We start from the raw sequence: 24,580 nt of genomic DNA, 5'->3' as shown, positions 1-24,580 counted from the left end.
TCGGGACAATTTAAACTGGTGTTTTACTGTTATCATCTCCATCCATCTCAATACTTTGCTTGTCTAGTTTTTAGCATGCTTGCACAATATTATAATGATTGTCCCTACACTCCTGACACTTTTAAACCAAATTCCATGCAACTTGCTCTTGACAATATAACCTGCACAGCTTGTTATGATACACATGTAAGCTCTACTTTCACCACCAGCTCATCAGATTAAGTAGGTATACACCATAAAGTTACCTATAGATCTGCAATTGGTACACTGTACACCATGCTGTCGGACTCGCACAATGATGATAGTGGACATATAATGTACATTCTAAAATACACCTGTTCATTTTAATTAGGATTTGTAGATATATTTTGAATTAGTTACATTCTATTCTGCTCAAAAGTGAATCCGTTGACAATAATTACAAATCGCCATAAGTTAGAACATCAGTTTTAACACTCGGAATAAGTTTATGAAACAAGAATGTATGAATAACAAATACAATTCACTTGTTATACCCTTTTATCCAAATTTCTTCCCAAAAACTAATCGGTTTGATGTGACCCAAGTAGTTTTCAGCTAATTTGGCTCAAATAGCCTTGTGAGCTTATGTCCTGTTCCTTTTTCATTGTCAATTTTGACAAAAAAAATGGCCTGTATCACTGCTGGTCAAGGGGACAACATTTTATAAATGGATGTGCCGACAAAAGAATTAACCTTGACACATTTTCAAAATCAGTGGTCAAAACTTTTTATAACACTTAGTGACTTTGCAAAAAGCCTAATGTCATCTTTTGATAGTAGCATGCTAAAATAAAGTGAAAATTTGTGAAAAGAAATAACCTTGACCCAGGTTGAAGGTCATAGGTCATACTTGTTAAAACACTTAACAGCTTCTAAAGATCCTCAAGCATGATATTTAGCCAGTACCTTACTGAAATGTACATATAACAGCACTAGGAAGTTTGCAAAAAGATTCCATCTAAAGTCATGTGCGTGCCTTCATGATCCTGAGGGGCTCCTGCAACCTAAGGTCATGGTCCCGTACCAAACGAATTTTACATAGAATAAATGGAGGACATGGCCTCTTAAGGGACAGAAGGACAGAGCCCCAATAGGTGAAATAAAGGAAAGTCCTACACCCAGAGTATGAATAAATTAATTTTGACCAAATTAGATCTAGAGTACTTCTGGGCCAACAACAATGTCATTTAGAATCCCATATGGGTTGAGGATTCAATTTGGACATTGCAACATTTTTTTTTACAAATATAAAATAAAAATTACATGTAATAAAATTCTGGTAATCTAGTCAGAAATTGCATGACTTAAAACCAAAGACCAATATTTTATGTTTCATGGACTTTGATTAGCAGTATTTCTTTGGTTCAGCTTCGAGTAATAATAATGATAATAATAATTTGAGGTTCTTATATACACCGCTTTATCACAATCTAGTTTGTAGGTCGTCTGAAAACCATTCAAATTATTATCCATGGTTATAGGGCCTTTGCAACCAGCCAATATCTTTCTCGACTCCCTGGGGAGCATACAGCCAGTGCTGCCATTTCGGCGCTAACATTCAACAATTCCAGTACTGCCCAACCACATACTCATTTACAGCTGAGTAGACTGGAACGGTCGGAGTAAAGTATCTTGTTCAGAGATAAAACACAGTGCCGTGACTCGAACCCGCAACCCTTCAGTCACGAGCCTGGCGTCACCTCCATTCCAATCAGCGAGAGTTGATGCATATGTTTTACAAATCTTTGATGGTTTTCAAACATCCATTTATATCATGAATAAAATAGTGCCACTACAATTACCTACCAGTACTCCTGGTAAATACCGGTACAGAGCAGTTCGAAGACTGCAGATGTCAAAGCTAAATTTCACTTTGATTTAACTCAAAGTTAAATAATATGGTATCACTTAACATGCTATATTTGGTCACCAAAATATAGCATTGATTTCTTTTTCTAAGGCCCTGAATCTTGGATGCTGGTGCCCTATAGTAATCATGGTGTCCATCAACACTGCAATGGGGTTCCAAGATTCTAAGGTCAAAGACACTTAATAAAAATGGATGATAGGGGTACAGTCCCCATTTCAGTATCCAAAAGACTAGTCTTTTTCAAATTGCACATGGTGATGCACTGCGATATATAGATATACATAATGTGTTGGCTGTTTTGTTTTTAGCTCATCTGGTCCGAAGGACCAAGGTGAGCTTATGCCATACCGTGGCGTCCGTCTGTCCGTCCGTCCGTATGTCAACAATTTCTTTCAACGACTTCTTCTTCTTAACCACTGGTTGGAATTAAACTAAATTTGACTGGAAGCATCCCTAGGTGGTGGGGATTCAAAATTGTACAAATGGTGGGGCTGAGGGGCGGGGCCAAAAGGGGTCAATTTGCCCATATTGCTTTAAGCGACTTCTTCTCTGAAACTAAGAAGTGGATATCAACCATATTTGACTGGAAGCATCCCTAGGTGGTGGTGATTAAAAATTGTACAAATGGTGGGGCTGACTCCCCAGGGGGCTAAGGGGCGGGGCCAAAAGGGGGCAATTTGGCTATATTGCTACAAACGACTTCTTCTGTAGAACTGTGCACTGGATATCAATCATATTTGATCAAAAGCATTCCTGGGAGGCAGGGATTTAAAATTGTACAAATGGTGTGGCTGACCCCCCAGGGGGCTGAGGGGCAGGGCCAAAAAGGGTATTTGGCTATACTGCTTTAAGTGACTTCTTCTCTGGAACTAAGTGATGGATATCAACCTTATTTGACTGGAAGCATCTCTAGGTGGTGGAGATTCAAAATTGTACAAACGGTTGGGCTGACCCCCCAGGGGGCTGAGGGGCGGGGCCAAAAGGGGGCAATTTGGTTATATTGCTATAAATGACTTCTTCTGCAGAACTATGCCATGGATATTGATCATATTTGGTCGGAAGTATTCATGGGAGGCAGGGATTCAAAATTGTACAAATGGTGGGGCTGACCCCCCGGGCTAAGGGGTGGGGCCAATAAAATGTATTACTTGGAAATGGTTGAGATCCCCACCATATAACCATATATACAATTGCTGAGTATAAAGAGAAGAATGCACATTTGCTTCCAGGATGTCCCTAGGGTCTGGCCCCACCCTTGGAGACATAGTCCCTGGGCCATAACTTTAAAACGGTTGAGATCCCCACCCCAAAACTATATATACAAATGCTGGGCATAAAGAGACGAATGCAATCATGATATCAGAATAGACCCTGGGGTCTGACCGAACCCCTAGGGACCTAGTTTCTTAGTCACAGCTTGGAAACAGTTGAGAGCCCCACCCTATAACCGTATATATACAATTGCTGAGTATAAAGAGATGATTGCACATATGCTTCCAGGTTGGCCTTGGGGACTGCCCCACCCTTGGAGACTTAACCCCTGGGTCATAACTTTGAAATGGTTAATATCCCCACCCCAAAACTATATATACAATTGTTGGGCATAAAGAGACGAATGCAGTCATGATATTAGAATTGATCCCAGGGTCTGCCCCACCCTTGCAGACTTGGCCCCTGGGTCATAACTTTGAAACGGTTGAGATCCCCACCCCAAAACTATATATACAAATGCTTGGCAAAAAGAGACAAATGCAGTCACGATATTAGAATCGATCCTGGGGTCTGGCCACAACTCTAGGGACCTAGTTTCTGAGTCAAAGCTTGGAAACAGTTGAGATCTCCACCCCATAACCATACATAAAATTGCTGGGCATGAAAAATCTAATATAGCTATGCTACAAGGATTGGCCTTGGGGTCTGGCATATTCCCTTGATCTCATTTGGAGAATAGTTTGCCATGATTGCTTAGGTATCCAGGTGAGCGATACAGGCCCTCTGGGCCTCTTGTTTTAAGAAGGTTGAGGTTGCTTTTTATTCTCCCTAATATATGGGCTTTGTCCACCTAACTTAAGAATGGATTGCAAGATTCCTATAGATGTTAGGCTTGATTCACTGTAAACTGAAGGGGAAAAAAATTCAAACACCTATATCCAGAACAAATGATTGCACATAACTTTTTATGTAAGTTCCTCGAGGGAAAACAAGAATCCTATTGATTTTAATAGTGATATGTCAAATGGATCTTCACAGAATGAATAGCCTGTTCAGATGGTAATTCAAGAATTAATGATCACACAAAGATCAACCCTAGTATGTGGGTTGCCCTTGGAAGCATGAAGAACTGTACCAATTTTTGACTTGGTTTGTCAAAGGTCAACTTATTGAAATTATAAGTTTTGTTATCTGGTTCCATTAACATCAGAACACAAAGGCTCAGATTTGGGGTGTAAGTTGGCATAGCATAGAGGAAAAAATCTTTTGCTTTTGGGCATGGTGTGCCAAAGCTCGACGTCAAAGTCACTGTTAATAAGATTGGAGTTTTACATATTTACCGGTCAAGATGCTTTCTTGATATATATTAAAGTGGAAGAAAAAAACCTTGGGTTGTTTTAGATGTGGTTCATCAAAGTTCAAGGTCACTTGTAATAAATTTCTAGTCCAGATGCTACATTCAGTTATCAGGTCAGACTTTGTATATGGTATGTGGGGCAAGTTTGTGCTTTTAACATGCATATTATCTGTCTTGTCAAAGAAAAAAAGACATGATTATGAATTTCAATCTCTAGATGCCACCAGCTGCTTCTGGACCCATGTCACCGCCAGTGAAGATTACAATTGGAGCTGGGATGATGTCGCCCAAGCAACCACAGCAACTGCAGTCTCCACCTCCTTTGGTGCAGACACGCCAAACACTGCCTCCAGCGATTCCTCCAGGACAGCAATCCATTCCCCAAAACGACCATTTTTCTTCCCTTCCTGCAGACACCAGTTATGGACAGATGCCTCCAAGAATGGGAATGAAGTCTGATCCCCTTCAGCTACCAGCTTATCCTCCCTCCACACAGCATCATATGGTTCATCAGCCACAACCACCTCATGTACAGCCCACATCCGTGGTGGGCCAGCCAATGTCTGTCATACAACAGAAACCAGCTTCCCCTGGCAGAGGTATGTCTAGACTTGAGCTTTCTAAAAATGTTAATTACTTTGATTACTGCATTATCTTGAATGACAGTTGATACTTGTAAGGAACATTCAACTGTGTCAAAATATGAAAAGCTTAATAAGTAACACTTTAGCACACATCAAGACTATTAAGTCGATTTAATAGATAATTCAGTCTAAAGTGGATATTATTGCATTCAATACCATATTCAAATACATTAAAAGAAATGAGATGATTTAAAAAAAAGTTGTTTTTTTAAAGTCAATACATACTGTCCTTGATAGACATTAATTATTTGATGATCTTTGTTCAGTAAATGTGTTGTGTGTAGGGTATCTGTCCTCTTGGTTTTGATTTTCGTATTTATCAACAGGACCCCACTGATTGAGTTTGATGGAGGAAAATTATACTTTTACAGTGGTAGAATTATTGACTTAGAATCTGTTGTCCTTATATGTATTCCTCCCCTGCAGGTTTGAGAAAGAAAAGGCCTGCTGTATCCCACTACATATTGTGAAAGGCGACTAATGTTTGGAGGCCCTACAGAATTTGGGGCTTTCTTCTGTGTCCTCTGCTGAGGGGACTTAAAACAGTTGATCTGCTGTCCCCATTGCAACATTTTGATCTTACTATTTGTGTCTCTACTTCCTGAAAACCTTTTTGTTACCTAGTGCCTTGCTTGACAATCCTCACTTTTGGCTTTAGTTTTTGTAAACTACAAAGCCATGTGCAATACATACAACAAATTGTTGAAAACTTGTCATAAGTGTGTTCACAGCGATGATAGAAAATGTAATGTTGGTTTTAAAGAGAAATTAGATTGGCAAAATTTTACATCATATTTTTTTTCAGTGCCCTGCATCAGAAGTTATCCAAGTGTTTCTCGGTCAATCCACTCTTTCATTGCTCTCAGAATCTAGATGTCTAAAATTTCTGTTTTTTTTTCATATTGACAGTGCCCCCACCATCGAGACCTGTGACTCATTCACTACCACAACAGCCTAGTCGACCTAGTGCCATGGCCACAGCAAAGCCACCATCAAGGCCTATAGCCTCCAAGCCAGTCTGTAAGCATAGTGCTTAAGCACACATCAAGAACGTAACGCATCACTGTGTGCTTTTAATAGGTCAAATTTAGAGAGAAAGAAACAAAAATGGAAGTATCTGCAATAAAAATCGCAACATTCTCTATTTAGCAGATATTTGAACAATTTAGTAACATGGAAAATAAAGTGTAGTTCAAATTACCTTTGAAAGAACATTTTACAGTATTATCTGTTACAAGTATTTTTCATAGCAAAATGTCCTGACTCCTCATCATTAAGAATGCGTTTCATCCATGTATTCCCAGTACATCTGAAGTCATCATAATTAATAATATTATTCATTTCAGCAATATCAAACCATATTGGAATATCTTCTCGGCCATCGCCTTTACAGTCACCCCCCATTATTGTGAGCTCCCCTGTCAAGACATACCCTGACACCAAGCCTCTGTCTCCTCCAGTTTTAATAGAACGGTCACAATCTAGAGGATCGGAACAGATGGCACGTTTTTTCCTCAGTGACGAAGATTCAAGTAACAGTCCCAAGCACAGTCCACCAAAGAATGTTCCCCCAGCACCTCCAGGAGCAACTATCTGTAAGTGTCATATGCAGCTCTTTTAATGATGACATATTGAGCATGAGGTTAACTGAACATTTGATCGAGAAGATTGAGTAATTTTTAGCTCGCCTGGTCCGAAGGACCATGGTGAGCTTATGCCATACCACAGCATCCGTCCGTCTGTCAACTTTTCCTTTAAAACACTACTAGTCATGAACGACTGAGCAGATTTTAACCAAATTTGATCAAAAGCATCCTTGGGGGAAGGGGAACAAATTTTGTATAAATGGTGGGTCTGGCCCCCCCTGGGGGCTGAGGGGCGGGGCCCAATAGGGGAAATATAGCAAATTCTTTAAAATCCTTCTTCTGTAGGAATGAAAGGATTTGTTCCATATTTGGTCTGAAGCATCCTTGGGAGAAGGGGAACCAATTTTGTATAAACCATGGGTGTGGCCCCCCAGGGGCCTGAGGGCTGGGGCCCAATAGGGGAAACAGCAAATTATTCTTCAAAATTCTTCGTCTGTAGGAATAAAAGGATTTGGTCCATATTTGGTGTAGAGCTTCCTTGGGTAAAGGAGAACCAATTTTGTATAAACGGTGGGTGTGGGCCCCCCCCCCCCTTCTTCTACCATAGGGATTAAGGGATATTATCCTAATTTAGTCTGGAGCATCCTTAGGCAAAAGGGACTCAATTTTGTATAAACGGTGTGTCTGACCCCTCTGGAGGCGGGGCCCAATAGGGGAAATACGGGTAAAACCTTTGAAATCCTTCTTCTACCATAGAGATTAAGGGATTTTATCCTAATTTAGTCTGGAGCATCAAGAGGAAGAAGGGCGGGGCCCAATAGGAGAAATAGAGGTAAAACCTTTAAAATCCTTCGACCATCAGGATTATGGGATTTTATCCTTATTTAGTCTGGAGCATCCTTGGGTCAAGGGGATTCAATTTTGTATAATTGGTGGGTATGACCCCCCCTAGGATGCATATAGGGGTAGGGCTCTGTTTGAAGTTTGTTCTCGCTATATCTCAAGTACTGGATGGATCTTTTTGAAATTTCATATGTACTTACAGCACCTACTTCATACCAATTATTTTAAACATATTCAGGTGAGCGATACAGGCCCTCTGGGCCTATAACACACTGGAACAGTTGGTCAAATGACCTGAAATAATTATGGAAACCTGTATTGCAATCGATTGAAAATATATATTTGACTTATTCATGTACTTGTCAGAATTTTACACAAAAGTCGGGTTTTACTAGACTTTCTTTTTAAACATTTTAGCTGCAAGTGGCGTGGGTATATCGTTCGGAGTGGGCAGCAATAACACAATGCCAGGTGGAGGCGATCCTGGCCGTAAGCCAGACAAAAACATGCTCTCTCAGGTTAAAAAGGTGAGACACAGATATTTTATTGTTGAACAAATTTCTAATGTTTAAGCTCACTTGGCAGTAAAAGCCATGTGAGCTTATGCCTGTAGCTTGCTGGGTGGAAGATTATAGTTTTTCAAAAATAAAGACCTTAACTTATCCTCAATCTTTGCTTTGGTCAGATGAGTTTGATTCTGCTTTAGAACCAAAGTCATAGAGTTATGATAGTTAGTCCATAGTTTGCTAGATGGAAGGGTTGGGTCAATGAATTAATATCTATTAGTCCATATCTAGGTTCCAGTAATTGCTTCATGGATAATATATATTAAAGTGTTAAATGTTGCAAACTAGATGTGATTGTCATCATCGTATTCATGTTAGCATTATTTCCTCATGCATTATGTTTGATAGATTTCTAAAGGCATATAGCAACATGAAATGTATGCTATATCGTAACTTGGGCATCTAATCCCGAGTTGTCCACAGAATAGGGGATATTGATAATAGCATCATCTCCAGTCAAAATCCAAGATTTCATTATGTAGTGTGCTTAATATAAGATTTAGTGAACAATCAAGCATGAAACAGAAATTAAAAATTGTGTTATTTTATCCTTTGAAGGACCAGTTTAAACTCAAGAATGCTGGGTCTTGGACCAGCCTAGCCAACATGGGAGCCACAACATCCTCCTCTAAGAAGCACACATCTCAGAGCTTTGAGATATTCAAAAAACAAGCCAAAGAAAAGGAAGAAAGGGTAAGGAATGAAATATTTGGTTCAGCCACTTTTTTGTATTGCAAATTTAATTACGGTATGTTGCTGATAGCATTTCAATTCAATATCCAGCATGTAAACAGCAAAACAGTGACCAGCAGTCAATTCCTTTCTTTATTCTCTACAAAAGTATAGCATTATATATTTTAAATATGATATGACTAAATATTGGTTTGAATATTTAAATGATTATTTCTGTATGGTTGTTGGAGTATTGAAAAAAAATCATGTGCCTGTAGGTATACCAGACAATCTATTTATTGTGAAACATATTTTATCAGGAACGAGCATTTAAAGAGCAAGCAGAACAAATAAAAATTCAGAAAATCAATGCTGAGAAGGAACGTCATCGACAGGAACAAGAGAAAATAAGGTTAGTTTGGTGTCAATAACATTCACACAACGATTGTAAGATGCTGACATTAAGGTGTACTCAAATATGATGCTTGGAGCATACACTAGAACTAGTGCGATCTCTGTCAGCACAGTAACACTGTTACAATTTATCTTGATAGCCTTAGTTTGCACAAGAATTGATAGAAATATAGAAAACTATCAGATAATATCTAAATGGCATATAAATATAGATGTTAGTGTTGGGAATCACTTGTAAATTCATACTCGATCATCACCTCCAATTAAGTGACTAATGATCGCTCAAATTGAACTTAAATTCAGTAATTTAAGGTTATATTCGCTTTCGGAAATCTACTTTCACTTTCATTAACAGGGCTAAAAACCCACAACATTCATACAAAAAACAATAAGTTTGTTGACAGAACCTTATAATTATTGAAAAATATGTATTTGGAAATGAAATTGATGATGTTTGCAATGTCCATTATGCTGTGACAGCTGCATCTCGTATTCAGAAATGCTGCGATGGATTGGCATTCACCTGTGACATCCCGTCAAACTTAACATTGTAATATAGCCAACACTTTCAACAAAGTGTTTTATTTATATCCAGCTAAGGACAAACAATACCTTGGGTTCCAAACATTTAAATCAGTAGCCCCAGGATGATCATGGAGTTTAATCTCCGAAATGTCCTGGTTTGCTATATTGTCACGCACTGACTGAGCCATGCGGCATTCCTATAGAAACGATTCTGATTGGTTGTCGGGTGGAATGACTAGCCAATCAGCGTCGTCGTTGTGCGAGATGTTCGGTCAAATTGTTTTGCCCAAGACGGTAATAACAGTATCCAAGTTTATTTTTGTTAATACTTCAATTAGTCAAACTATGATTGATCATGGAAAACAAGGATCAATAAATCGATTTTCAGAAACAAACCAGACGTCGACTAAACTGATTAATCGGAACAACACTGAATTAGATGTAATACAATTTAATACCGATAGCTTGTGTAAGACAATTCCAAAGAAAAGTGATTTTCATTATGTGCTTGAACTGGTCAGTGTGTCTGCAAAACACCTCAGTTTTAAATTTAAAGTTTTTAGTATGAATTGAAGGAATTATTTACATGTGTTTTGTATTTCAGAGAAAGAGAGGAAGATGATGCTTTGGCACATGCAAGGCGAGCTCAAGCTCTGCACGAGGAAGTACTCAAACAGAAAGAAGCAGAGCGCAATGCAGCAAAACAAAGGGAACGCATGAAGGAGCAGGAAAGGCGAAGAAGAGAGGCTGTAAGTAAACTAGATACAAGGCTTTGAAAATAGATATTGGATGCTTGGAACATTGTTTTACAGACCTAAACTACAATTTGGTAGTCTTATGTTTGTGTCTGTTCTGTTTTTACTTTAAGATACAGACATTATATCTTTATTTTGCAAACCTATACCATTCCTCATAAATAGTAATATTTAGAGATAACCGTTTTGAAAATCTATGAAGAAACTATTTCTGATGTGTATTTATTGCTATTCTTATATCAGACTTGGAGTCTAAGCATCTGAGCTTCATAATGAGTGGTAGTTTCCTACCCGAGTTTTGCTATGGTGGGGCTGAGCACCTTGGACAGAATTTTTTCCCATAGTTTTGAAGTCAAATTGAGTAATTTTGTCAGACATGTTAGTTAGCATGGCCTTTGGTAATATGCATTCATTGTTGTTCAAATTTGAATAAACATTTTCATTTTCATTTCTTTGTTCTAGATGGCACATAGGATAGATATGAATGCACAGAGTGAGCTAATGGCATCATTTGAGGAAATGCTGTGAGGATGGCTGTTGGCATAGATATTGACAATAATATGAGCTGCTGAGATCATCAAGACTCATTTTTAAGCTTAAAAATGTTAACACATTGAAAGCAGATATTGGTTGCTCTTCCTGTTAAACCAGTGGCGTCTATAGTGTAGTTCATGAAGACAGTACTTTAATGTTGTGCAGTTTTACTGGATCTAACACTGCCCCTCCCCTGATGGCTCTGACATTGGCAACTATGGACATCGACTCAATTAATCTGATGCCATTGAATGTAATACAGAGAAAGATGTGATATCCAGTATTAAATGAGTATCATGATGGCACAAACAGGCACCGTCTGTTGCAGAAGCAATATTGAACGGCTGTGTGTAAAACTGAAGTTTCTCTGTGAAACAAGACTGAATCTGTTAGTGTAGAAAAGAAGTCTGCAGTTGAAATTTTGCTTGTCTGTTCATTGACAAGGACAGAATATTGTTATGCTGCAGAACAGACGTAGATGATTTTATCGTCTTTTAATTAAGACAACTTGTAAATCTGACGCTGTATATATGAGTGGAACGTTTGGTGAGGATGGTACTGGACACTGCTAATAGTATAGTGATGTGGTTGGTTGAGACTAGATAGATATCAAGAATGGTGCTTTTATAACCTGGTTCAGTCTAAACTTCATTCAGTGTAATTACACATGTTGTATGTAATGGAAGGTAAAAAGTCTTTAAACTATTATAGCTGCGAGACTTGTGTCGTAAACTTTGTATGTCCTTTATTGTATATTTTCATTTGGAAGCTTAAAGCGACACAACTTCCTACCTGTAACAAACATGACTTTGTCTTGTGTATGAAATACATTTGAAGGCGTTCATGTTATAAATAAGGAAGCTGTCACTTGTATGATATAAATGATATTTAAATGTAATCTCTGGGAAGGGCACCTTGCCATCATGTTACATAAATGAAGCAACAATTACGCATACTCTGTTCCCAAAACAAACAAAAAAATGTTAAATGTTGTGCGTTCTTAAATCCAATAGTCATGAACTGTTAATCTGGTCACCAACATTCCGAAGAAAAGAAAATCTGGAAGAAAATGATGGGAATGGGCTTGTTTTGGGAACAAATCCATGACCCAGAGTCATTAATCAGGGAGATATATAATCCAGATTTTGTTTGGAATGTAGAAGTGTTCAAATTAATGAGTGCAGACTGTACTGTAGGTTTTCAAAATTTATATTTGGTGTAAATTTTAAATGTTGTCATCAAGTTTTGTATGTGTATGTATGGTAGATGGATGGCTGGGTCATTGAGCATAAGTGGGAACAGGAATTTCCTCTGGTTCAGGAAACTTGTTAAAAGATATCGTATACGATCACATTGATTAATTAGGTTGTTAAACTTGAATCATTTGAATTTTTGAAAATTGACATGATTGAAATAAAAATCTCCAGAGAGAGATGTATATGTACAGATAAATAAAAGTAATATATGAAATCTTGACCTTTGAGAATTGTTGTGTAATTTGTAGTAGTTCTTGTTATTCCTTCTTATTTTTAAAGCCAAAATTCTGTTTTTAGAACTAGTGGTGGCACATACACTATAAATTCTCTTCAAAGATTTGTTTTTATCTCCAATGTCAATTTGCAATCAGTTTTGAGAAATTCAGTTAATTCTTGAAAGCAATTCAGCATTTTTATGGTTTGCATCTAAACTAAATCATTACAGTATAAATAATACTTATGAGTAGTGTGAATTAGGATTGTTCCGGAATTATCATATAGGGAAGGAGGCACTTTTGGGAGGCTGCACCACTCATCAAATGTTAAATTGGGGTGAAATATATGTATGGAATGGTATAAGCAGGCCTTGATTTAACACCTCCACATCTAATAATACAAGTGCCTCCCACATCCCCATACAATTAATTCATGGAATAGCCTTAATACTAAAACTGAAAATCTGCAACAGTAACATAATCCCTGCAAGTTTCTGTTTAAACTGTATCATGTCTCCATTCAAACTTGGTCCGTTCTATCATTCAATGAAATGAAAGTGTAGATATTTCATGGTTTGGTTTTAACACTTGGCTACACTGCTTTATACTAGTACTTTTTCATATAATGCAAGTTGCTGGAATGGGAGTAGAGAGTCGTCATTCATTCAAGATTGTTGCACATTTGGAGATTTGCTTTTTCCTTTTGTACTTTATAGCAACATTTTCATGCTTTCATTCGTTTCTCTTTTATTTTTGTAACAATGACATCATTTCACATACGAGTTGTGGCTTTATTATGTCCAGTATGACTGTTTTTTCATAGCTGTAATGTAAATATCTCATAACATCTTTATAGTATCGAAAGAAATCATATACATAGAAATAGGTGTAAGTGAATTGCAAAGGTGCAGTACATTTTGTTTGTGTAATTTATTCCAATATATGTTTTGATAGCAGCTGATTGTACATACCCATATCATTCTTCCTCGCCAATGGTCAGGTAAGACCCGTTCCATTTGAGTCCCACACATGTTGGTAAGTGGAAGTTCATCATCACGCAGAGTGCATCCATTTCCACTTGCCTTGAGCATAATAATGTAAGATTACATGTATTGAGTGATTCTGTCACTATCAGAATGTATTATTGTGGTACATTGACTTATTTTTCGTAGCATTATATGTACTATAGTTAAAATCACCCTGTAGTATCAAAACCCATGTGCAATGAAAAAAATGTCTATGAATCTGAATTTTCAGCTCAATTATTGAAATTTTGAACCCTTGTAGTAGAGTCTTATCAACTTTGTCATGAGGACGTTTTTAAACAATTATATTTTCAAATATAGACTAAGAATCAATTCATTTTTTTTTTTAGTAAATAACATTGAAAATTAAATCTCAATATGCAGTCTCGATCATTTCTTCTCGTATTAGTTTTGTATTTAATAACTTTGCCTACCAAAGATGTTTTCAAGCTACTCTATTAGATGTTATATTATGGAATATATTGGTCAATTGAGTCTTATTTCTGATTTATTGTAGGCTGTGATTGACATCTGTAAAAGAATATATTTGAAAATGTTTTTCTATTGTATTATTATTTTTTATTCAAGAACTGACCGTAATTATTTGAAGACTTGTTCCTCTAAAAATGTTTTCCTTTAACTGGTTGGACCAGCCTGTATCTACATTTGGTATCCATATACTCTCATGGATTTTGGATTTTAGATTAACTTAGTACCGGCTGTTGATAGTCTGTTTCAACTTGATAATGGAAAGGAAACCAATACTCCACTGGTATATCATGTGAAAACGGAACCTTGCAGGGTTATAACGGTCAGTCCCTCACAGTTGTTGTCATGTGTAGTGCAAACTTCTCTAGTTTATAACTACATCTTCAGTAGCAAGATTGTGTTTTCTATAACTTTGTATTCTTGTGTGTTCTGTCAAGGCAGAATTGTGTAAAATGACAGTCTTGTGTATCATATGCTGTTGATTGTTTTGCTGCAGCTTGTAATCTCAAATCGTTGATCACTTTAATCAATTATCATGTCAATATTACATGAAAAAATAAAGTACTTCAAGACCTATGATATTTTGCATTGGCTTGTTATATATGTCAAAGGTACCTGTATCGATCATAGTAGTTATGCGTTATCACCAGCATTCATGAATGTAAGAAAATCAGGTAATGATAAGAAAAATTGTGTAACTTAAATAAATTTTAAGTTATCATTTATGCATTGAAACATCCCCTTGGCCCACGGATGCTCTGGATCATTTTTAAAATCCTTAACCATAGTGGCCAGTAGGATTTTTAGGTCAGCTGAGCTTTAGCTCAAGTGACCTATTGCTATCTGTCTTCGTCCGTTGTCCGTTAACATTTTACATTTTCAACTTAAGCTGAAATACTGGCAAAGGGATTTTATTAATATTTCATGGGAAGGTGTTGTTATTTTTCGGGTCGATCAGAAATCCAATATGGCCGCCATTTTGAGAAACTATTTCAAACTTGGAAGTCAAGTTCTACTGGGCCGATTGAACTGAAACTTTGTAGGAATGATTGACTCATGGTCCTGATAAAATGTTGTTATTTTTCGGGTCGATCAGAAATCCAATATGGCCGACACGGCCGCCATTTTGAAAAAACTATTTCAAAACTAAAAACAAGTTCTATAGGGTAGCCAATTTAACTGAAACTCGGTCTAGGAATGATCAGCTCATGGTCCTGACAAACTTAAGTTAACGTTATACTTAACTATTTTGTACTCAAATTGGTACATATTTTAACAACAAAAATAAATACTGTAGGACTCAGGTGACCGTTTAGGCCCATGGGCCTCTTGTGTAGATTGACCTTAACATTACCTTATGTCAAGTGCCCCATTCACTATAAAAGGTTGATTCTTCTTGCTCCAAGGATTTTACTAACAATATTTGGATTAAAACACCAGTACTCGGAAAAGCAGGATAATTTACCTTCATTTCTTGTTGGGACCTGGCCCACTACTTGCCCCCGGGAGAGGTGGCGCACCCTTATTTATGCAATTGTAGAGTTATCTTGGCCCAACAATTCATTAATAAGGGGGCAAATTTGTTTTTAGCTTTAAATGCCTAAAACTACAGGGCAGTTTCAATGGAAAAGTGGTAGCAATTCTAGCTTATGGTAGTTCATTAAATACAAACTTGTCCAAGATATTTGTGAACACCAACATTAAGTTTTGAGACAATAGAATAGAATTGATGTCATTTATAATATGTTCACATACATGCACCCATACTTCAGGGAAGATCTGTATATATTCTTGATGACTGCTAATGAGGTTATAATGAAGGTACTGACCTATCTGGGTCCAAGGAAGGGGGTTTACTTTAGAATCAAATTTGTGCACTTGCTTGTCACAATACTTCCCAAACTTTTGGGCATCTGAATTCCATGGGGATACAAAGTTCACAAGCTTTCTTTTAACTGCATCGATGCAATGGCAGTGTGATTTTTTACATGCCCCTTCTACTTACTAAGGGATAAGATAAAGAGGCTGAGGAGTGGAGTCAAATTGTCTGATTTTGCTGTAAAAGACATCTCCCAAACAATCTATAGTCGCCGACTTCCAGATAAACTCAGGTGTTAAAAAATGAACATGGGGGCCCCAAGATCTGATTTCAGTATGTGTTTTAGTACTTAAAATACTTCACAATCCCATGAGTTATTTGCATGCAATATTGGCTGTTGTAGCTAGAAAGAATACGTATGATATGCACTGGACACATTGATGCACTGACGGACATAACAAACCCATACTCCCATCAGGTAGTACTGGGTAGGGGACTAAGTAAAGTGGCTAACATTCCTTGGGGCAAATTTTACATAAAACAGTTTCACTTTCAAAATACCTTGGTGATGGTTCAATGAATACTGGCCTTATATTTTGAAAATATTTTGCCTGGTTGCTTATAAATAACCCTGATGAGCGATACAGGCTCTCTAGACCTCTTGCTGCTCATCTATTTATTATAACCCAAGAAATGAAAGAGTCTGATGACATTTGTACCATGAAAACCAAACGTATATTCTTTACATTCACCAATTTATTCAGATAGGATAAAACAACATACCAATATGATGTAGTCTCCATATACATATTTAAGAAATACATCATTTTACAGTCGGGGCTATTCCAGATATGAATACAGGGGAAACATATTTGATAATGTATAGGTGATTGGGTATAAATAATAGTTAACATAATACAGTGCATTCTAGCAAAACAAGTAGTTCTAGGTGGTTGAATTAACAAAGAAGTGCCTCCCTGACACCCCACCAACCTCACCTCTGTAAACTAGTTTCTGAAATAACGTAACATCTTTGTATATATATATTTGTGGACAACTATTTAGTACTTTCTACACAACAAACTTTTCTTCAAGTTTCCATTCAATCATAGGTAACAGAAACTTAATTTCACAATATTATAATTACAAATGCATCATAAAAACCAAATTTATTTTATTAACAATCATACTCAAAAAAAGAACAATGCACTCTGGATATTCGTGTTAGAAAATCCATCTTTTAAGAACTTTCAACCAGTGCATACAATAGTTTTACATAAACTACTAACATTTTGGTTTGACATTGCATGCATTTATTAACACTAAATTACCATATATATTAAATACTTGTATGTTTATGACTACAGATTCATTCAACACTGAAGATGGTCGCTTCTTCCTCAAAGATAAAGCCAATCAACGGTTAGAATTTCAATACTGGACAGGATAACTAAACGGTACAATAATATCAACCGAAAATTCTATTTTTCACACAATCAATTTTTGTCTTGGTTTTAACCAGGATATTATTATCTTAGATGTTCCTCACATTCAATTTTGTGTGAAAAAAAAGCACAAGCTCAAAAAGCATAAACCAGAAATGCGAGCCTTTGAAGATAACGTGATGCAATGAATCAATGAAGGATTTCATTTGCTCTATTTGATCATTTGAAATAGAAAAAAATGACAGATGCCTTACATTATAATACTTTCTGTAGGCACTAAACATTCCAAGTAAAAAATTATTTGAATAGCATCAGTATTGTAGTATATCATAAAATGGACCAAATGATTGGTAGACGCTCTAATTTTCCTAATTGTTCATTACCTCTCAATTGAATACACATTTTTTATAGAAAACTGAATTAATGGTAGCTGCAATATAGACTTTGCAGACTTGTAAGTGCAGTATCACAATCTTTTAAATAAAAAATTATCCGTAATTATTATGATATCATGTATTGTAATAAATATATGGTAACTACATTGTAAGTATGGCTTGGATTTTTTAAAACACAAAGGTTTCTCAAGAAGAAATCACAACCTTTCATTATTAGTAAATACAGTGTGTAATATAATATAGCAGCTTTAAATTTGTGAAAGAAAAAATACATTATTTTGGTATAACCTGAAAAGAAAAGCTCAGCTTGTAAAGAAAAGCAAGAAAACATCTTTATTGTGTTTTTCTAAAAAATAAAACCAATCACGGTTGCATACTCAATGCAAAACAGAAAAGGTCATTTATTCACAACATTATTTTCTCTCACACAAGTGAGTTTATAAACAAAACCACATGGTAACAATATGTATGGTTATAAGTTTATTTTTATATAAAACATGCAGATCAAATCTGACAATTAATTAAAATATAATGGATGTATTAAATATTTGATACTTATATCCATTTTCTTCAGTAAATGACCTCATAATAAAAAGCTTATCTGTGTCATGACTTTCTCTGCTAATGTTTCTAATACAAGAGGCCCAATGGGCCTGCATCGCTCACCTGGTATTAATCTCACACTTGTAATCTTAAAAGTGGACTAAAATACAGCTACAGGCAGAATATCAGTGTTTGATTCATAAGAACCTATTAAAAGATTTAAACATATGACGCCTGTGACCTTGAATGTCGTACAAGGACATCAGGTTGAAAGTGGATCAAGGTCATTCATTTGAACAAACTTGGTAGCCCTTCATCCCAGCATGCTACAGGCCTAATATCAGTACCCTGGGCCTTTTAGTTATTGAGAAGAAATTGCTTGAAGATTTTAACATATTTGACCCCTGTGACCTTGAAAGTGGGTCAAGGTCATTTATTTAACAAACTTTGTAGCCCTTCATCCCAGCATGCTTCAGGCCTCATATCAGTACCCTGGGCCTTTTGGTTATTGAGAAGATGTTGTTTAAAGTAAAAAGTTGACGCCGGACAGACGGACGACGGACACTGCACCATGTTATAAGCTCACTTGCCCTTCGGGCAGGTGAGCTAACAACAATGTAACTGACAGTACTTCATGAAGGCAATAAAATTCAACACATACACAGAATCCATGGACATTTACACATAATATTGGTTTGTTTGTGTTTTACGTCCTATTAACAGCTGTGGTCATTTAAGGACATGCCAGGTTTTGGTGGTGGAGGAAAGCCCGAGTTCCCGGAGAAAAACCACCGACCTATGTCCAGTACCTGGCCATGGAAATATACCCAAAGTCCATGGAACTCATACACATTCAGAACATATAGTATCCTGAAGTTTTAAGTCAATCTTCAAGTCCTGTCTTTTCCAAAAGAAATTAATGTATGTCTTCATAATTTACAGTCTATGATGTTGGTACCCAGAGGAATAATTTAGAAAGAAACTGAGAATATTTTACATTTTTACTTTTTAAACAATCTCAGTGTAGAAGTGTTTGCTTTAACATTGCTGCCACAATATACAGTGTGCCAATCATATATTTGGGCTGATTACATCAGTAAACATGAGATAAGCAAACATTTTGACTTACACATTATTGACAAGTCCAGTTAAAACACGTCTGCATATATGTTTTACTTTCATCACATATAAAATACATACATGTATGTAGTGGCATGTACGACTTATGGCCAGTCATGATCCAACATGCTGGTGGTTGACTAAAACAGTTGTCCCAATCACTACATAATTATACAAACACCGATTAAATACCTACTATTTGATAACATTTATGATGAGTGCTCATTTGGAATTTTATCATTTTTTTGTCCCTCCCAAGTGTAAAGCAATACATTGACTTATATATTTACTTATAACTTTGAATGTTTTCAAATAATAATCATAATTATTTTCCTATTTACATGCATTTTCTTGAAGAAGTTTTGAAGTAACTTCACTGATGACTTTCCATGCAAAGTTGATATCGTTGTTGTTGGTTTTGGAACCACAGATGGCCAACCTAAGGAAGTAAGTGCCCTTAACACTGGAGGGAACAATGTTAATCCTACCGTCATCGTTGACTGCCTTCAGGAGTTTCTCATTGACGTCATTGGGTCCCTACAACACAGTTTATCAATGTCATTTACCCAAAAAATGGGAGTATCAATGTCATTTACCCCAAAAACGCGAGTATCAATGTCATTTACCCCAAAAACGAGAGTATCAATGTCATTTACCCCAAAAACGGGAGTATCAATGTCATTTACCCCAAAAACGGGAGTATCAATGTCATTTACCCCAAAAACGGGAGTATCAATGTCATTTACCCCAAAAACGGGAGTATCAATGTCATTTACCCCAAAAACGGGAGTATCAATGTCATTTACCCCAAAAACGGGAGTATCAATGTCATTTACCCCAAAAACGGGAGTATCAATGTCATTTACCCCAAAAACGGGAGTATCAATGTCATTTACCCCAAAAACGGGAGTATCAATGTCATTTACCCCAAAAACGGGAGTATCAATGTCATTTACCCCAAAAACGGGAGTATCAATGTCATTTACCCCAAAAACGGGAGTATCAATGTCATTTACCCCAAAAACGGGAGTATCAATGTCATTTACCCCAAAAACGGGAGTATCAATGTCATTTACCCCAAAAACGGGAGTATCAAGCATTGACAATAGTCATTTTAAGCCAACAGCACTTTCCAAAAATGTCAATTTGTATTTAAATTTTACTAAATTTTAACTAATCACTACAGTTTTATAATACATATTTGGTTTTTTATAGCACTTAATGATTATTACAATCCATTAAAACAAGCATAATGTGATATTCAAAAACACATATCTCTTTCAGTTACATATTCTTATGTCTAATAGAATTGAAAGCCACTAGCTAACTAAATACCCATAACCCTCTTTAAAGAAAAACTATTCCATCAGTTAATTTATGATTAATTTAAAAGATATATATAATTAAATGTGCTGAGTAAGAAAGCAAGACAAACCTTCAACCTGAAGCAGACAAGGCCCATTACAACTTCCCCGAAGATTTCAAATCTGTCATCAGCTACCACTAACTTCTCAAAATCATGGGCCAGCTGGACATCCTGTGAACATTAAGAGGTGGTAGTGTTGAAGTAATTTTGGAAATAAAAAAATAAACGTGACCTTGACCTTTTCCCTCAAAAACCTGACATGATGCAAAATGCATAAAAATGTATGCAGTATTTAGTCAATATTCATTCATTGTCTTAAAAATGATGTAAGAGAATTCTGCATTGTTTATACGTTAATTTTAACATCTGAATGTGTATCATGTTTAGAACAGTGTACATGTTAAAGGTCTTATAAATATATATATCATGTCTATACAGTTCCTGTTTTATAGCAAGTTAGAAACCTTTACCTTTCGGATATACTCTTGTAAACCTTTCAGTCCATAGGCCCTGATAACAAACCACAGCTTGAGGGATCTGAATCTCCGGCCAAGGGGAATCTGCCAATGCTGAAAAAAAATCAGGTTGCATCATTATAAATTGCTTGACATTAAGTGTTATAAGAATACACTTACCCTGGTTTTCACAGAATCATGTTTATATAAAGAAGGTTACAAAGTAACCTACCCTGTAGTCAGGCATCTTGCCCTAGTTTTTATGTTTGAGGTTCAGAGGGTACAAAGTAACCTACCCTGTAGTCAGGCATCTTGCCCTGGTTTTCATGTTTATATATAGAGGGTACAAAGTAACCTACCCTGTAGTCAGACATCTTGCCCTGGTTTTCATGTTTATATATAGAGGGTACAAAGTAACCTACCCTGTAGTCAGGCATCTTGCCCTGGTTTTCGTGTTTGAGGTACAGAGGGTACCAAGTAACTTACCCTGTAGTCAGGCATCTTGCCCTGGTTTTCGTGTTTATATAAAGAGGGTACAAAGTAACCTACCCTGTAGTCAGGCATCTTGCCCTAGTTTTTATGTTTGAGGTACAGAGGGTACAAAGTAATATACCCTATAGTCAGGCATCTTGCCCTGGTTTTCATGTTTATAGAAAGAGGGTACAAAGTAACCTACCCTGTAGTCAGGCATCTTGCCCTGGTTTTTGTGTTTGAGGTACAGAGGGTACAAAGTAACCTACCCTGTAGTCAGACATCTTGCCCTGGTTTTTGTGTTTGAGGTACAGAGGGTACCAAGTAACCTACCCTGTAGTCAGGCATCTTGCCCTGGTTTTTGTGTTTGAGGTACAGAGGGTACAAAGTAACCTACCCTGTAGTCAGGCATCTTGCCCTGGTTTTTGTATTTGAGGTTCAGAGGGCACAAAGTAACCTACCCTGTAGTCAGGCATCTTACCCTGGTTTTCGTATTTGAGGTTCAGAGGGTACAAAGTAACCTACCCTGTAGTCAGGCATTTTGCCCTGGTTTTTGTATTTGAGGTTCAGAGGGCACAAAGTAACCTGCCCTGTAGTCAGGCATCTTACCCTGGTTTTCGTATTTGAGGTTCAGAGGGTACAAAGTAACCTACCCTGTAGTCAGGCATTTTGCCCTGGTTTTTGTATTTGAGGTTCAGAGGGCACAAAGTATCCTACCCTGTAGTCAGGCATCTTCCCCTGGTTTTCGTATTTGAGGTTCAGAGGGTACAAAGTAACCTACCCTGTAGTCAGGCATCTTGCCCTGGTTTTCGTGTTTGAGGTACAGAGGGTCCACGTTGAAGGCATCACTGATCAGGGAGCTATCCTGTACCCTAAATAAAAAAAGAAACAACTGAAATGGTGTAAAACATGAGGTAGTGGATTTTGAAATAATGATAAGATATACCAGTAGGTAATATCAATATCTCTCCTGCTGTTTATTACAGTATCTGCATGTACATAATAAAACTGGATAGGACAGAATATAGTATAATGCTGACCATTGTTTGATTAGCTGCTTACGTACTGTATAGCACTTTTGTTTTGAGGTTTCATTTTAAAATCACAGCCCGATGAAACAATAAACAAAGCAAATTATTTGTGCTTTTGATGAAAAGTTGCATGAAATTTACACCCCACAAAGTTGTTCTAGTAAGTTCAAGAATTGTAAAGCTTCTCTCAAATTATGGGGAAAATATAGTAGATAAACATGTATAACTATATACATGTATGAGGATTTTAGTTTCCAGAAACTAAGAGACCAGGGCCCGTATTCATGAAACCGTTCTCATGCTCATGCATGGATTCTGTGCAAAAACCCACTTTCTTGTAATTCGCTTAAATCATGTGAAACGATGAAAAAGTCAAATGTAAACATTGAAAACAATTTTCGGCCTTAATTAATTACTCAATGTTTTTATAAATCATTGACAAAACATTTTTTTCATTAGTTTATAACAAGGACAAGGAATTCGGCTTGAATACAATATCCATGCTTGAGCATGAGAACGGTTTCACGAATACGGGCCCTGCTGTTGGGATAAGATAAAAACATGAATCTTCATATGACACATGTACCTACCACAAGGCAGAACAGTCAAAGTTCACTTTCATCCATTTATGAGGGTTGAAATTGAAAGACATTGCATACTGTAAAGAAAATGTAAAGAATAAAAATGTCATTGTTACTGAGACAGGTCATGTCATGGTGTCATGGTTATATAAGTGATAAGAGGATATCTAATCTGAGGCATAAACTCACAAGTAAAAAAGGTGTATTTTATGCAGCATTGTAGAACAAAATATAAACAAAATGCCTGTGATCTTAATCACCACCTTATTCATTGTAGTTTTGGTCTGTTTAACACACATCTAAATATAAAGATCTATAGCCCTGTAGTGTATGTTAAAAAATACTATGGCTCCAGTGTTCTTAACACATTTACTAGTAATTGCTGCAGTGGCCTTAATTAAGCAAATTGAACTGCTTTCAGTTGGCATTCATAATCAGTATCAATAAATAAATATACAACATTTGATATAGCGCCCTATCTAGCTAACATAAGCCACTCTAAAGCGCTTTACAGTACATAGATATACAATTTTATACAGTCAATACAATTAGCATATATGTTAATCAATACAATATTGAGGAATTAGCAGGAGCTGCCTTATCAGGCGCTAACTACTAGACCTATGCCACATGGCTAGTATCTCCCTTTGTGTGTATGCCCGTGTGTGTGCTGGAGATGTATTGTGTTCTGTTTGTAGTGGGACCGTGCTTCCAACGGTATCATTTATAGTGCCACCTCACTTGAATGCTACAGTAGATACCGCAACACCCACCCCAGACCATTTTTACAAACTGGAACATCATGACAAAATTCCATGATGCATGCTAGGTTGTGTTGCAGCATAAAAATAGTCACAAATCAATATAGCATCACCTCATGTTGTTTTTATGTCTTAAGTTCAAAGAAATTACTTCACTTATTTAGTAAAATGTATAGCCAGACAATAGGTGTACAAAAGGACAACCATATTCCAGTTCATCATTTGCCGATCCTCTACCTCGTTGCAGGGAGGTATGATATATACAAACTCACCTTGACACCATTCAAAAGTGGTCGGAATTCTGGACAGATGAAAGCACTTCCAGCATAAGCTGCATCTATATGCATCCAAATTCCCTCCTTTTCACCTAAGCAAAAAAACGCAAAACCAAAGATGAATTTAAGTGACATTATTAAAATGCAGTTATTAGAGACAAATAGTTTGTCCAATTATTTGAGAGAGAAAAAAAGTTTATTAAAAAAAGAAAATATCTGTTTGGATACAATATATTGTCAACAGGACTCGTAGAATCTTCCCCTATCATCAGGGTTTATCAGAGAAATCAACCATCAGAGGCAATATATTTGATTATCTACCCCTGATCTCATCC

The 24,580-nt window shown here is 36.7% G+C and overlaps 2 protein-coding genes across 8 annotated transcripts in view; one reads left to right on the top strand and one right to left on the bottom strand.

Moving 5' to 3' along the window:
- LOC110447570 (bromodomain-containing protein 3-like) overlaps positions 1 to 14,563 on the top strand; it is a 43,511-nt gene extending 28,948 nt beyond the window's left edge. For all 3 annotated transcript variants that reach the window (XM_021493351.1, XM_021493350.1, XM_021493349.1), the window contains 8 exons: positions 4,678 to 5,059; positions 6,014 to 6,124; positions 6,451 to 6,699; positions 7,951 to 8,060; positions 8,658 to 8,792; positions 9,092 to 9,183; positions 10,315 to 10,459; positions 10,928 to 14,563. In XM_021493351.1, the coding sequence (XP_021349026.1) occupies positions 4,678 to 5,059; positions 6,014 to 6,124; positions 6,451 to 6,699; positions 7,951 to 8,060; positions 8,658 to 8,792; positions 9,092 to 9,183; positions 10,315 to 10,459; positions 10,928 to 10,993 (1,290 nt within the window). In that variant the 3' untranslated portion in view covers positions 10,994 to 14,563. The remainder of the gene's footprint in view (positions 1 to 4,677; positions 5,060 to 6,013; positions 6,125 to 6,450; positions 6,700 to 7,950; positions 8,061 to 8,657; positions 8,793 to 9,091; positions 9,184 to 10,314; positions 10,460 to 10,927) is intronic.
- Positions 14,564 to 18,725: 4,162 nt separating this feature from the next.
- Positions 18,726 to 24,580, bottom strand: part of LOC110447569 (aromatic-L-amino-acid decarboxylase-like) — a 42,351-nt gene continuing 36,496 nt past the window's right edge. For all 5 annotated transcript variants that reach the window (XM_021493347.1, XM_021493344.1, XM_021493346.1 and 2 more), the window contains 6 exons: positions 24,243 to 24,337; positions 23,219 to 23,286; positions 22,379 to 22,469; positions 21,142 to 21,240; positions 20,741 to 20,842; positions 18,726 to 19,842 (listed from right to left, as the gene is read on the bottom strand). In XM_021493347.1, the coding sequence (XP_021349022.1) occupies positions 19,639 to 19,842; positions 20,741 to 20,842; positions 21,142 to 21,240; positions 22,379 to 22,469; positions 23,219 to 23,286; positions 24,243 to 24,337 (659 nt within the window). In that variant the 3' untranslated portion in view covers positions 18,726 to 19,638. The remainder of the gene's footprint in view (positions 19,843 to 20,740; positions 20,843 to 21,141; positions 21,241 to 22,378; positions 22,470 to 23,218; positions 23,287 to 24,242; positions 24,338 to 24,580) is intronic.

Source organism: Mizuhopecten yessoensis, unplaced genomic scaffold (genome assembly GCF_002113885.1).
Source record: "Mizuhopecten yessoensis strain PY_sf001 unplaced genomic scaffold, ASM211388v2 scaffold3459, whole genome shotgun sequence".
NCBI lineage: Eukaryota > Metazoa > Mollusca > Bivalvia > Pectinida > Pectinidae > Mizuhopecten > Mizuhopecten yessoensis.
The sequence above is the reverse complement of the archived record's forward strand: the minus strand, read 5'-3'. Positions and strand labels throughout refer to the sequence as shown.